The sequence below is a fragment of the Pezoporus flaviventris genome, unplaced genomic scaffold, assembly GCF_033815535.1.
Source record: "Pezoporus flaviventris isolate CSIRO_AGI_PZ_B2104156 unplaced genomic scaffold, CSIRO_AGI_Pfla_v1 ptg000868l, whole genome shotgun sequence".
Lineage (NCBI taxonomy): Eukaryota > Metazoa > Chordata > Aves > Psittaciformes > Psittacidae > Pezoporus > Pezoporus flaviventris.
The window spans coordinates 24,455-36,603 of record NW_026893413.1 but is presented as its reverse complement, the minus strand read 5'-3'; the positions used below and the strand labels follow the sequence as shown (position 1 = coordinate 36,603).

At 48.7% G+C, this 12,149-nt stretch overlaps 1 protein-coding gene across 1 annotated transcript in view; it reads left to right on the top strand.

The window, feature by feature from the left end:
* The first annotated feature begins 321 nt into the window (after window positions 1-321).
* LOC133264595 (BRD4-interacting chromatin-remodeling complex-associated protein-like) overlaps window positions 322-12,149 on the top strand; it is a 29,456-nt gene continuing 17,628 nt past the window's right edge. Inside the window, 4 exon segments of the mRNA XM_061444425.1 lie at window positions 322-484; window positions 11,049-11,094; window positions 11,485-11,527; window positions 12,005-12,070. Coding sequence (XP_061300409.1) covers window positions 11,054-11,094; window positions 11,485-11,527; window positions 12,005-12,070 — 150 coding nt within the window. The 5' untranslated portion in view covers window positions 322-484; window positions 11,049-11,053.

The window sequence follows — 12,149 nt, the reverse complement described above, 5'->3', positions numbered from 1 at the left end:
GGTCCTGGGGGCGTGGTTTATGCTAATAGAGTCGCTGAGCTGCTTGCTCACGCTCCTAAGGTCCCGAGGGGGCGTGTCGTATGCTAATATGAGCGCGGAGGGGCGTGGCGTAGCCTAAATTAGGCGCGGAGGGGCGTGCCCCGCCTTCGCACGACACATGGGCGTGTCCTTCTCCATATACGGCGCGGAGGGGGGCGTGGTTTATGCTAATACCGCCCAGCGCGGGGGGGGCGGTGTTTGTGTGTGTATTCCTCACCCCCCCCCCCCTTTTCCCTTTGCCCCCCCCCATGTAGGACCCCCCCCTTCTGTATTCTAGGGTTGCCCCGTACCGCGCCTGCCTCCCCTTCCCTTCATCTCTCCAACGGCGCTGGGATCAGGCACCGCGTTGAACCTCTAAGTGTCGGTGCCCGGCGGGGTCCTTGCGTGCGCCGCCCGTGCGGGGATGTCCGGGAGACCCCGCGCCGGGCGCTGCTCAGACACCACGGTGAGTCCCTCACAATGCAGCGATTTCGCCTTAAATCGCTTTAACCGAGGCCGAGGCCACCGGAGCCGCTTCCCCCCCGGCCCGGACAACGCCGCCGCCGCCGCCGTCGCTCCCCGCTCCTTGCGCCTCTCCCCAAGCACCCTCCGAGCCTCAGCCCCTGAGGCCCGGCCCCGCCGCTTCAACACCCCCCCCCCCCCTCTTTCCTTCTCCTCCTCCTCCTCCTCCTTCACCTCCATCCCGCTCCTCCTTTCCTCCCGCTACCGGACCGGCCTCTTCCTCCCGGGGCGGGCATGGTTGTGTGGGTGCCCCCCCCCCCCCCCCCCCCCACCTTCTTCCCGACCCCAAAATCACACTGTTTCAACCCAAAACCCCACTATTCCAACCCGAAATCCCCGTATTCCAACCCCAAATCATCCTTATTCCAACCTAAAATCATCCTTATTCCAACCTAAAATCATCCTTATTCCAACCTAAAATCATCCTTATTCCAACCCAAAATCATTCTTATTCCAACCTAACCCCCCCTTATTCCAACCCAAAATCATCCTTATTCCAGCCTAACCCCCCCTTATTCCAACCCAAAATCGTCCTTATTCCAACCTAACCCCCCCCTTATTCCAACCCAAAATCATCCTTATTCCAACCTAACCCCCCCTTATTCCAACCCAAAATCCCCCTTATTCCAACCTAAAGTCCCCCTTATTCCAACCTACCCCCCCCTTTTTCCAACCTAAAATCCCTCTTACTCCAACCTAACCCCCCTTATTCCATCCTACAACCCCCCTATTCCATCCTAAACCCCCCTTTATTCCAACCTAAATCCCCCCTATTCCAACCTAACCCCCCCCTTATTCCAACCTAAAACCCTATTCCAACCCAACCCCCCCATTCCATCCTAACCCCCCCTTTATTCCAACCCAAAGCCCCCCTATTCCAACCTAAAATCCCCCCAATTCCAACCTAAATTCCCCCTTACTCCAACCTAACCCCCCCTTATTCCAACCTAACTCCCCTCTTATTCCAACCCCAAAATCCCCCCTTATTCCACCCCACTCCCCCTGCCACTTCCCACCCGTATCCCACCGGGAAGCGCCTTATCCTGGAGGAGCATAATGATAAGGAAAGGGGGGTGTGAACGGTTGGGTGCCCCCCCCCAATCCCGCTCCTCCTCTTCCCATGGGATGCGCACGGGTGGGAAGCAGAAGATCGGGATTAACCCCCCCCCCCCCGTTACCGGGGTGCCACTGGAAAACCGGGAATGCCGCGCGCTCCGGCCTAGCAGTGCCAAACGGAGCCATTCCCGATCATGGGAATGGCTTGCGCCTGGGTGGGATTTTTGGGATCGACGTGGCTTTTTGGGATGCTTAAATCCCCCCCCCCCCCCCCCAACCCCGAGCTGAATAAAGGACATTGGCTGCTCCTCAAACCCTTCTTCTAGTTGTCATTTCCCCTGCTCCGCTGCCAGGTATCCCACCTTTCCCCATGGATAATCCCGGCTCCGTCATTCCCAAATCCCCGGCGGTTTTCCCTCTCGTTTGCTCGCAATCATTCCCTGTATCCCCCCCCCTCCATTTGTAGTGGGTTTTTCCCTCTTGGAATGCCGCCTGGCTTCGGTTGTGCCCATCCAGTTGGGATTCCTGGATCCCAAGGGAAACTGAGGCAGCGCCAGGCTTTGGCATCCCGGTGGGATGGGGAAAGGAGCATCAAGGATTGGGCTGATCTTTGGGTTTATTAGCTGTTATTTATTAGTTATGAGCTGTTATTAATGTCCTTATCGCTGTCGTCGGCGTTATTATCGGTAGTGGCTGTGTTTGCATCATTATTGGCAGTATTGACATCGTTATTAGCAGTATTTGCAGCATTGTTAGCAGTTTTTGCAGCATTATTAGCAGTATTTGCAGCATTATTGGGAGTATTTGCGTCGTTATTAGCAGTATTTGCAGCATTATTAGCAGGATTTCCATCGTTATTTGGAGTATTTACATCATTATTAGGAGTATTTCCATCATTATTAGAAGTATTTACATCATTATTAGGAGTATTTCCATCATTATTAGGAGTATTTACATCATTATTAGGAGTATTTACATCATTATTAGCAGTATCTGCAACGTTATTAGCAGTATTTGCAGCATTATTAGCAATATTTTAGCATTGTTAGGTGTATCTGCATCGTTATTAGGAGTATTTTCATCAGTAGTAGTGGTAGTTCCCTCATTATTAGCAGCATTTTCATCATTATAAGCAGTATTTGCATCACTATTAGCAGTATTTTCGTTGTTATCACCGGTATTTCCATTGCTGTTAGAAGTATTTCCATCTCTCTAACGAGTGTTGTTATCGCTATTAGCAGTATTCCCATCGTTATTAGCAGTATTCCTATTGTTATTAGCAGTGTTTCCGTCACTATTAGCTATATTTACATCATTATTAGCAGTATTTCTATCCTTATAACCAGTATTTTTATCACTATTAGCAGTGTTTCCGTCACTATTAGCAGTATTAGCATCATTATTAGCAGTATTTCCATCGTTATTAGCCGTATTTCCATCCTTATAGCTAGTGTTTTTATCACTATTAACAGTATTCCCATCGTTATTAGCAGTATTCCCATCGTTATTAGCTGTATTTCCATCGTTATAACCAGTGTTGTTATCACTATTAGCAGCATTCCCATCGTTATTAGCAGTGTTTCCGTCACTATTAGCAATATTTACATCATTATTAGCAGTATTTCTGTCCTTATGACCAGTGTTGTTATCACTATGAGCAGTGTTTCCATCACTATGAGCAGTATTAGCATCATTATTAGCAGTATTTCCATCGTTATTAGCCATATTTCCATCCTTATAGCTGTTTTTATCAATATTAGCAGTATTTCCATCATTATTAGCCATATTTCCATCCTTATAGCTAGTGTTTTTATCACTATTAGCAGTATTTCCATCATTATTAGCAGTGTTTCCGTCACTATTAGCAATATTTACATCATTATTAGCAGTATTTCTGTCCTTATGACCAGTGTTGTTATCACTATGAGCAGTGTTTCCATCACTATGAGCGGTATTAGCATCATTATTAGCAGTATTTCCATCGTTATTAGCCGTATTTCCATCCTTATAGCTAGTGTTTTTATCACTATTAGCAGTATTTCCATCATTATTAGCCGTATTTCCATCCTTATAGCTAGTGTTTTTATCACTATTAGCAGTATTTCCATCGTTATTAGCAGTGTTTCCGTCACTATTAGCAATATTTACATCATTATTAGCAGTATTTCTGTCCTTATGACCAGTGTTGTTATCACTATGAGCAGTGTTTCCATCACTATGAGCAGTATTAGCATCATTATTAGCAGTATTTCCATCGTTATTAGCCATATTTCCATCCTTATAGCTAGTGTTTTTATCAATATTAGCAGTATTTCCATCATTATTAGCCATATTTCCATCCTTATAGCTAGTGTTTTTATCACTATTAGCAGTATTTCCATCATTATTAGCAGTGTTTCCGTCACTATTAGCAATATTTACATCATTATTAGCAGTATTTCTGTCCTTATGACCAGTGTTGTTATCACTATGAGCAGTGTTTCCATCACTATGAGCGGTATTAGCATCATTATTAGCAGTATTTCCATCGTTATTAGCCGTATTTCCATCCTTATAGCTAGTGTTTTTATCACTATTAGCAGTATTTCCATCATTATTAGCCGTATTTCCATCCTTATAGCTAGTGTTTTTATCACTATTAGCAGTATTTCCATCGTTATTAGCAGTATTTCCATCGTTATTAGCAGTATTTCCATCATTATTAGCTGTATTTCCATCGCTATAACCAGTGTTGTTATCACTATTAGCAGTATTCCCATCATTATTAGCGATATTCCCATCATTATCAGCAGTTTTATCATCACTGTTATCAGTGTTTTCGTTGTTATCACTACTATTTCCATTGCTATTAGCAGTATTTCCATCATTATTAGCTGTATTTCCATCCTTACAACCAGTGTTTTGTCACTATTAGCAGTATTTCCATTGCTATTGGCCATATTAGCATCATTATTAGCAGTATTTCCACCTTTATTGGCAGTGTTTTCATTATTACCAGTATTTGCACTGCTATTACCAGTATTTTCATCATTATTAGTAGTATTTTCATCACTATTAGCAGTATTATCAGCATTATTACCACTATTTCCATTGTTGTTATTAGTATTTCCACCATTATTAGTAGTATTTCCATCATTGTTAGTAGTATTTTCATCATTATCAGTAGTATTTTCATCATAACTACCAGTAGTTCATTGCTAGTAGCAGTATTAGCATCATTATTAGTACATTATGACCATTATTCCCACTATTAGCACCATTATTCCTATTATTAGCACCGTTATTCCTACTATTAGTACTGTTATTCCCACTATTACCACTGTTATTCCTACTATTAGTACTGTTATTCCCACTATTACCACCGTTATTCCTACTATTAGTACCGTTATTCCCACTATTACCACCGTTATTCCTACTATTAGTACCGTTATTCCCACTATTAGCACCGTTATTCCTACTATTAGCACCGTTACACACACTATTACCACCGCTATTCCTACTATTAGTACCATTATTCCCACTATTAGCACCGTTATTTCTACTATTAGCACCGTTATTCCCGCTGTTAGCACCGTTATTCCTACTATTAGCACCATTATTACCACTATTAGCACCGTTATTCCTGCTATTAGCCCCGTGATTCCTGCTATTATCCCCTGAGTAAGTGAATGGAGCCCATAGGAACGTGTTGTATCCATGGAGTAAGTAAATGGAGCCCATAGGCCTGTGTTGTATCCATGGAGTAAGTGAATGGAGCCCATAGGAACGTGTTGTATCCATGGAGTAAGTAAATGGAGCCCATAGGCCTGTGTTGTATCAATGGAGTAAGTGAATGGAGCCCATAGGAATGTGTTGTATCCTTGGAGTAAGTGAATGGAGCCCATAGGCCTGTGTTGTATCAATGGAGTAAGTGAATGGAGCCCATAGGAACGTGTTGTATCCATGTAGTAAGTGAATGGAGCCCGTAGGCCTCTGTTGTATCCTTGGAGTAAGTGAATGGAGCCCATAGGAGCGTGTTGTATCCTTGGAGTAAGTGAATGGAGCCCTAGGAACGTGTTGTATCCTTGGAGTAAGTGAATGGAGCCCTAGGAACGTGTTGTATCCATGGAGTAAGTGAATGGAGCCCATAGGAACGTGTTGTATCCTTGGAGTAAGTGAATGGAGCCCATAGGAACGTGTTGTATCCATGGAGTAAGTGAATGGAGCCCATAGGAACGTGTTGTATCCATGGAGTAAGTGAATGGAGCCCATAGGAGCGTGTTGTATCCATGGAGTAAGTGAATGGAGCCCATAGGAACGTGTTGTATCCGTGGAGTAAGTGAATGGAGCCCATAGGAACGTGTTGTATCCGTGGAGTAAGTGAATGGAGCCCTAGGAACGTGTTGTATCCATGGAGTAAGTGAATGGAGCCCATAGGAACGTGTTGTATCCATGGAGTAAGTGAATGGAGCCCATAGGAACGTGTTGTATCCTTGGAGTAAGTGAATGGAGCCCATAGGAACGTGTTGTATCCATGGAGTAAGTGAATGGAGCCCATAGGAACGTGTTGTATCCATGGAGTAAGTGAGTGGAGCCCATAGGAACGTGTTGTATCCTTGGAGTAAGTGAATGGAGCCCATAGGAACGTGTTGTATCCTTGGAGTAAGTGAATGGAGCCCATAGGCCTGTGTTGTATCCATGGAGTAAGTGAATGGAGCCCATAGGAACGTGTTGTATCCTTGGAGTAAGTGAATGGAGCCCATAGGAACGTGTTGTATCCATGGAGTAAGTGAGTGGAGCCCATAGGAACGTGTTGTATCCTTGGAGTAAGTGAATGGAGCCCATAGGAACGTGTTGTATCCATGGAGTAAGTGAATGGAGCCCATAGGAACGTGTTGTATCCATGGAGTAAGTGAATGGAGCCCATAGGAACGTGTTGTATCCATGGAGTAAGTGAATGGAGCCCATAGGAACGTGTTGTATCCTTGGAGTAAGTGAATGGAGCCCATAGGAGCGTGTTGTCTCCCATCCATATGGATGCGCTCCTGGCTGAATTCCCATCCGGAGGGGGTGCTTCCCGCTGGAATTCCATAGCAAAAGGGATGTGATTCCCAACGCCTTCCCAGTCCTGGCGTTTTGGCCACGGGATTGGCAGCTTCCCCCCCCTTTCCCGCCTGGATTTGGGCACATTCCTCCTTTTTCCTCTTCTTTCTTCCTGCCGTTTCCTTTCCCGATCCCTCCCCTTGCACGCCAAGAACTTGGAATTCCGCAGTGGGAAAAAGGAATTCCTCCAGACTCCGGTTTTCCCTGCTGGAAAACCACTGCTCTCATCCCAAACCCAGGAATTACGGCTGGAAAACCACTGGGAGCTGCTCCTCAGTTTCCTGCTGAACCGGGAATGACGTTTCCAGCCCGGGAATCCCATTCCTCCTCGGCACAACAAGGGTTTTCCACTTGGAAATCCAGTGCTTTGCTTCCCGTTGGCTTCCTCCTCCCAAGGGAATGCGAGCCTGGAAGTGATTTTGAGGGAATGGATGCATCCCAAAGCCTTTTCCTGCTGCCCTACAAACCGAGGAGGAATTCCTAAAGGGAATGTGGCTTCTCTCGGAGCAGGGATAGGCGGTGTCCGTCTTTCCATCCCTATGGATGGGATCCAACGGGCTGGAAGTGCCAAACCTCAGCTCCTCGCTGCCGTGAGGAATAAGAAGCTGGGATGACGGTGATGCCAGGATGTGGGAATGCCAATGGGAATGGAGGAGGAGCAGCTGGAGACAGTGTTTTCCTTTAGGAATCCTCCCTGTAACAAACTGGGGTCGGGATTCCTGAATTCCATTCGTGTTATCAAGGCAGAATTCCTCAGGGCTGGAATCTTCCAGCTGTCAAATGGGTGCAATATTCCCAACATCCCGAGGAGTTGGGGGCGTTTTGTTCTAGGCATGGCCCAAACCATTCCCGGGATGTGCAACCGGAGCTGGGTTTATAGGGAAGCGCCTCTTTGGGAAGCGATTCCCGTCTCTTCAGGGCATCTTGATCCCATGGAATTCCCACCTTCAGCCTCTTTTAAGTGGCTCCTTTCCAATCCTTATGGTTCCAGTTTGTCCCGGAAGAGGGAAAATCCTTGCAGCTGGAATAATTCAGGAATAAGAGAGTCATTGGTGAGGAGGAATAGCCCAGGGAGAAGAGTGGGCTTAAGGAATTCCAGCAGCTGGGAATGCCGGTTCAGGTTTGAGTGCAGCGATGGATTTGTGCGTCCCTATGGAGCTCTGTCTTGTATTCCAGAGTTTATCCCTCTTGCTATTCCCTGTTTCTGGATCTCCCGGATGAGGTGATGGTTTTCCCTGTTCCGGATCCATTCCCTCACCTCCCAGGCCTGGAAAACCGGGATGTTCCATTGGATACAAGCGCTTTCCTCTTAGCCTGTGTCAATGAGGGTTATTCCAAAGAGGAATTCCGTGTATAACCTGATCCCTGCTTTGGTGATGTTGTGATGGTGCTAGGAGGATTGATGGAATTGTCGGGATGGAGGCATGGAAGTAAATCCCATCGGGAGACCAGCGGGATGTGGGAGCCCGGATTTGAACTTTAGTGGTTTGGAATAGCCTGGAATTCCCAAATCCAGCGGGATCCTTTTGGAAGGGAAACAGACCCCGGCGCTGCTTATCCCTCATACAGCTCCCAGTTTCTGGAATGGGCTGTGGGGTGTGTTGTTTCCATCGGAATGTGAGTGTTGGGATGGGTTTCCAAAGGGATCCTTCCCTTCAATCCCAGTGGGAGAAGTTGAGGCTGCAGCATTCCCGCACTGAAATGGAGATTTCCTCCATTCCTGGTGGGATTCCTGGTGGGATTCCTGATGACTCTGCCCATCCCTCAAGCGGGAAATGGGAATTCCCAGCTTCCTTCTGCAGGGAAATGGGAATTCCCAGTTTTTTTTTCCCTGCTGGAAGATGCCTTTGTTGTTGGGAGGTTTGTCCTTCTCATCCTTCTTTTGCGTTATCCATCGGGATGCTGGAAAAAAGAAGGGAATACCAGGAATTCCCTATTCCCTTGTTCTTGTCATTCCATGCTTGAGTGATGCTGATGCCCTTTGGTGCCACCCGGAGCTGTCAAAAACCAGGGAATTCCCATTTTTCCCCCCTCTCTGGAATAGCAGCTGCACATCCTTGGACCTGGAATGAGTCTGGATGTTGGGATAATGGGAATGGGAAGAGAAATGGAGGCTTCTGCTGGTGCTCCTGGGCTTTGGTGGCTTCTTGGGTGCTTTTATCCATGGCCTCGGTAAGCCTGAGGAATGCTGGGATGGGTTGGGATGGGAAGGAGCTGGAATCATCCAGATCCAACCCACAGGGACACTGGCCATAGGGCAGGCTGCTCCTTGGGCACAGCCAGGGATGGAGCATCCCAACCTGCTCCATCCAACCCATCCTCATCGGAAGAGCTTCATCCCAAGAGCCCATCCAGCTCCTCCATCATCTCCTCATCCCATCCCATCCATCCCGTGTCCAAAGCCCCTCTCCAGGTCTCCTGATGTTGGGAAGCCCAAAACTGGTCCCAGTGCTCCCATAGGACACAGTGGGGAGCTCCCATAGGAGACAACGGGGAGCTCCCATAGGACACAGTGGAAAGTTCCCATAGGACACAGTGGGGAGCTCCCATAGGACACAATGGGAAGCTCCCATAGGATACAATGGGAAGCTCCCATAGGACACAGTGGGGAGCTCCCATAGGACACAGTGGGGAGCTCCCATAGGACACAATGGGAAGCTCCCATAGGACACAGTGGGGAGCTCCCATAGGACACAGTGGGGAGCTCCCATAGGACACAGTGGGGAGCTCCCATAGGATGCAATGGGGAGCTCCCATAGGACACAGGGGGGAGATCCCATAGGACACAACGGGGAGCTCCCATAGGACGCAGTGGGGAGCTCCCATAGGACACAGTGGGAAGTTCCCATAGGACACAGTGGGGAGCTCCCATAGGACACAGTGGGGAGCTCCCATAGGAGACAACGGGGAGCTCCCATAGGACACAGTGGGGAGCTCCCATAGGACACAATGGGAAGCTCCCATAGGACACAGTGGGGAGCTCCCATAGGAGACAACGGGGAGCTCCCATAGGACACAGTGGGGAGCTCCCATAGGAGACAACGGGGAGCTCCCATAGGACACAGTGGGGAGCTCCCATAGGATGCAGTGGGGAGCTCCCATAGGACACAGGGGGGAGATGCCATAGGACACAACGTGGAGCTCCCATAGGACACAGTGGAAAGTTCCCATAGGACACAGTGGGGAGCTCCCATAGGACACAATGGGAAGCTCCCATAGGACACAGTGGGGAGCTCCCATAGGACACAGTGGGGAGCTCCCATAGGACACAACGGGCTGTTGGTGGCTCCCATGCAGCTTCTCCTCACCCAGCATCCCAAATCCTTCTCCTCGGGGCTGCTCCATCCCTTCTCCTTGGCCTTGGAATTGCCCCAGGAGCAGGAGCTGGTTGAGCTCTGGGAGCTGCTCCAGGTGGGATGGATTCCCAATGATGTGCTGTGGGTCCATCACTTGAGTGCCCTCATTGGCTCTTCCATGATCATGGAATGGTGGAGGTTCCAGTTGGGTCTCCATGAACCCCCTCTGGGCTTGGAAGCCCCTTTCCAAAGGGAATTTGGGCTTTGGATTCACTCCTGGAGCCGGGAAGCTCCTTGTCTCCGGGTGCTATGGGATGGCCTCAGCTTCCCAAGACTGATCCCAAAGTTGCTGTCACACCCCCCGCATTCCAATCTTTATCCCTGAGGATTATCCCAAGGGCCCCTGTTGCTGTTACCGCACCCACATCCTGTGGGCTGGAATTCCTAAACCCCGTTCCCTTTCCCGGTGCCGTCTCCTTGTCTGTGGTTCAGTTTTCCTAATGGGATAGTCTGGGAATTGGGAGCAGGAAACTGTTCATGGGAGCAGAATTCTCCAGCCTTGGAGCTTTCACCGTTCCCGTTATCCATGGAATTCCATGGCTTATCCTGAACATAATTGCAATGGAAGTTGGGTTGTCCAAAGGCAGGATCTTCATCCGAGTGGAGCTTCAATGAGGTTCTCCACTTCCTTGACTTGCATTGATGGGTCCAGCCCTCAGCTTATGGAATTCCACCTTCAGTCCCACCTTCCCTAGGGAAAACGCTTCCAAATGCTTTGGCCATAGGGAAAACTGTGGGATCAAACCATAAGATGGGCCTGGGGGTGCTGGGATGTGGCTGGATCCAGATCCTGGAGGATTCAGGACCATGGTGTGGGTCCATGTGGGTGAAACCAAGGCCCGGGCATTCCAGTTTGGATTCTATGGATGCAACTGGGAGAACTGGTGATGGAATCCAAGTGGAGATGGGTTGAGTGACCCCAGAGGAGGCTGGGGCTTGGTTGGGCACTGGGATGGGGTGTTTGGGATGAGGGAATCCCACGGGATGTAACGTTGGTGCCTTTGCTCTTTGCAGTTGACATGGATGATGAAGACGGCCGGTGCCTGCTAGATGTAATCTGGTGAGTAGCTCCCTCAGCTTCCCGTATGGAATGGGATGGGAATTCCACCCCCCTTGGTCCATAGGCACATCCCCAGAGGCCTAAAGTCATCCCCAGATCCCAAAATCCCTCCTGCATTGATGGGATTTGCTTCCTGGCCTGGAGGTTTTCGTGGCTCCATGCCATGAGGAGGAGGCTCCACTCATCCCTTGAGCCACTTCCAACACGGATCGATCTCATTTCTCCACTCTTTTGCCATAAAATAAGGGCTTTTGGGGATCTCTACACGTTAAGATGATGCCAAACTGTTGGTCAGCGGATGGTCCAGTGGGATTTATGGTGATCCAGGAAGTTGCTGGGAAGTGGGGCTGGAAGCGTGGCCCCGTGTCCATGTGGTGTCTTGTTTTACAGCGATCCTCAGGCCTTGAACGACTTCCTCCATGGATCTGAAAAGGTGAGAGATGGAATTTCCATTCCCAACCCCTTCCCACTCCATTCCCAAACTTGGAATTGCCCAACCCCTGCCCAGATGCACCCCAAACCATTCCCCAAACCCTTCTCAATCCATTCCCAACCCTTTTCCCAACCCCTTCGCAATCCATTCCCAAACCCAGTCTTCCCCAGGCTCATTCCCAAACCTTTCCCCACCAGCCTCCCTTTGTAAAGGGAGTTTTCCTTCCTTCAAACAAGGGGATTTTCCAAAGTCATTCCCAAATCCAGGATCCTTGGAGTTTTTAGGACCTGGGGGGGAGCCCAACCAACGTTCTGGCACCTCTTGGAGGGATTTGGGATCACTTGGAGCTGATCCGGAGCCGGGAAGCGCTTGGTGCTTCCCACACATCCACATTGAGCCATTTTTTCCCATAGTTTTCCTCATTTTGGGATCCATCTTTTCTCCCAGGAGAGTAAATCCCATCTTTTCCCATTGCAGATTGACAGTGATGATCTCCTGGACAACACCGGAGATGCAGCCAGCTCCTTCTTTGAAGGTGCTGGGGTACGTACTTCCATGGACACAGTATTCCCTTTAGGAATGTTCCCTTTCATGTAGGGGGGGGTGGTCATCTCCTATTGTT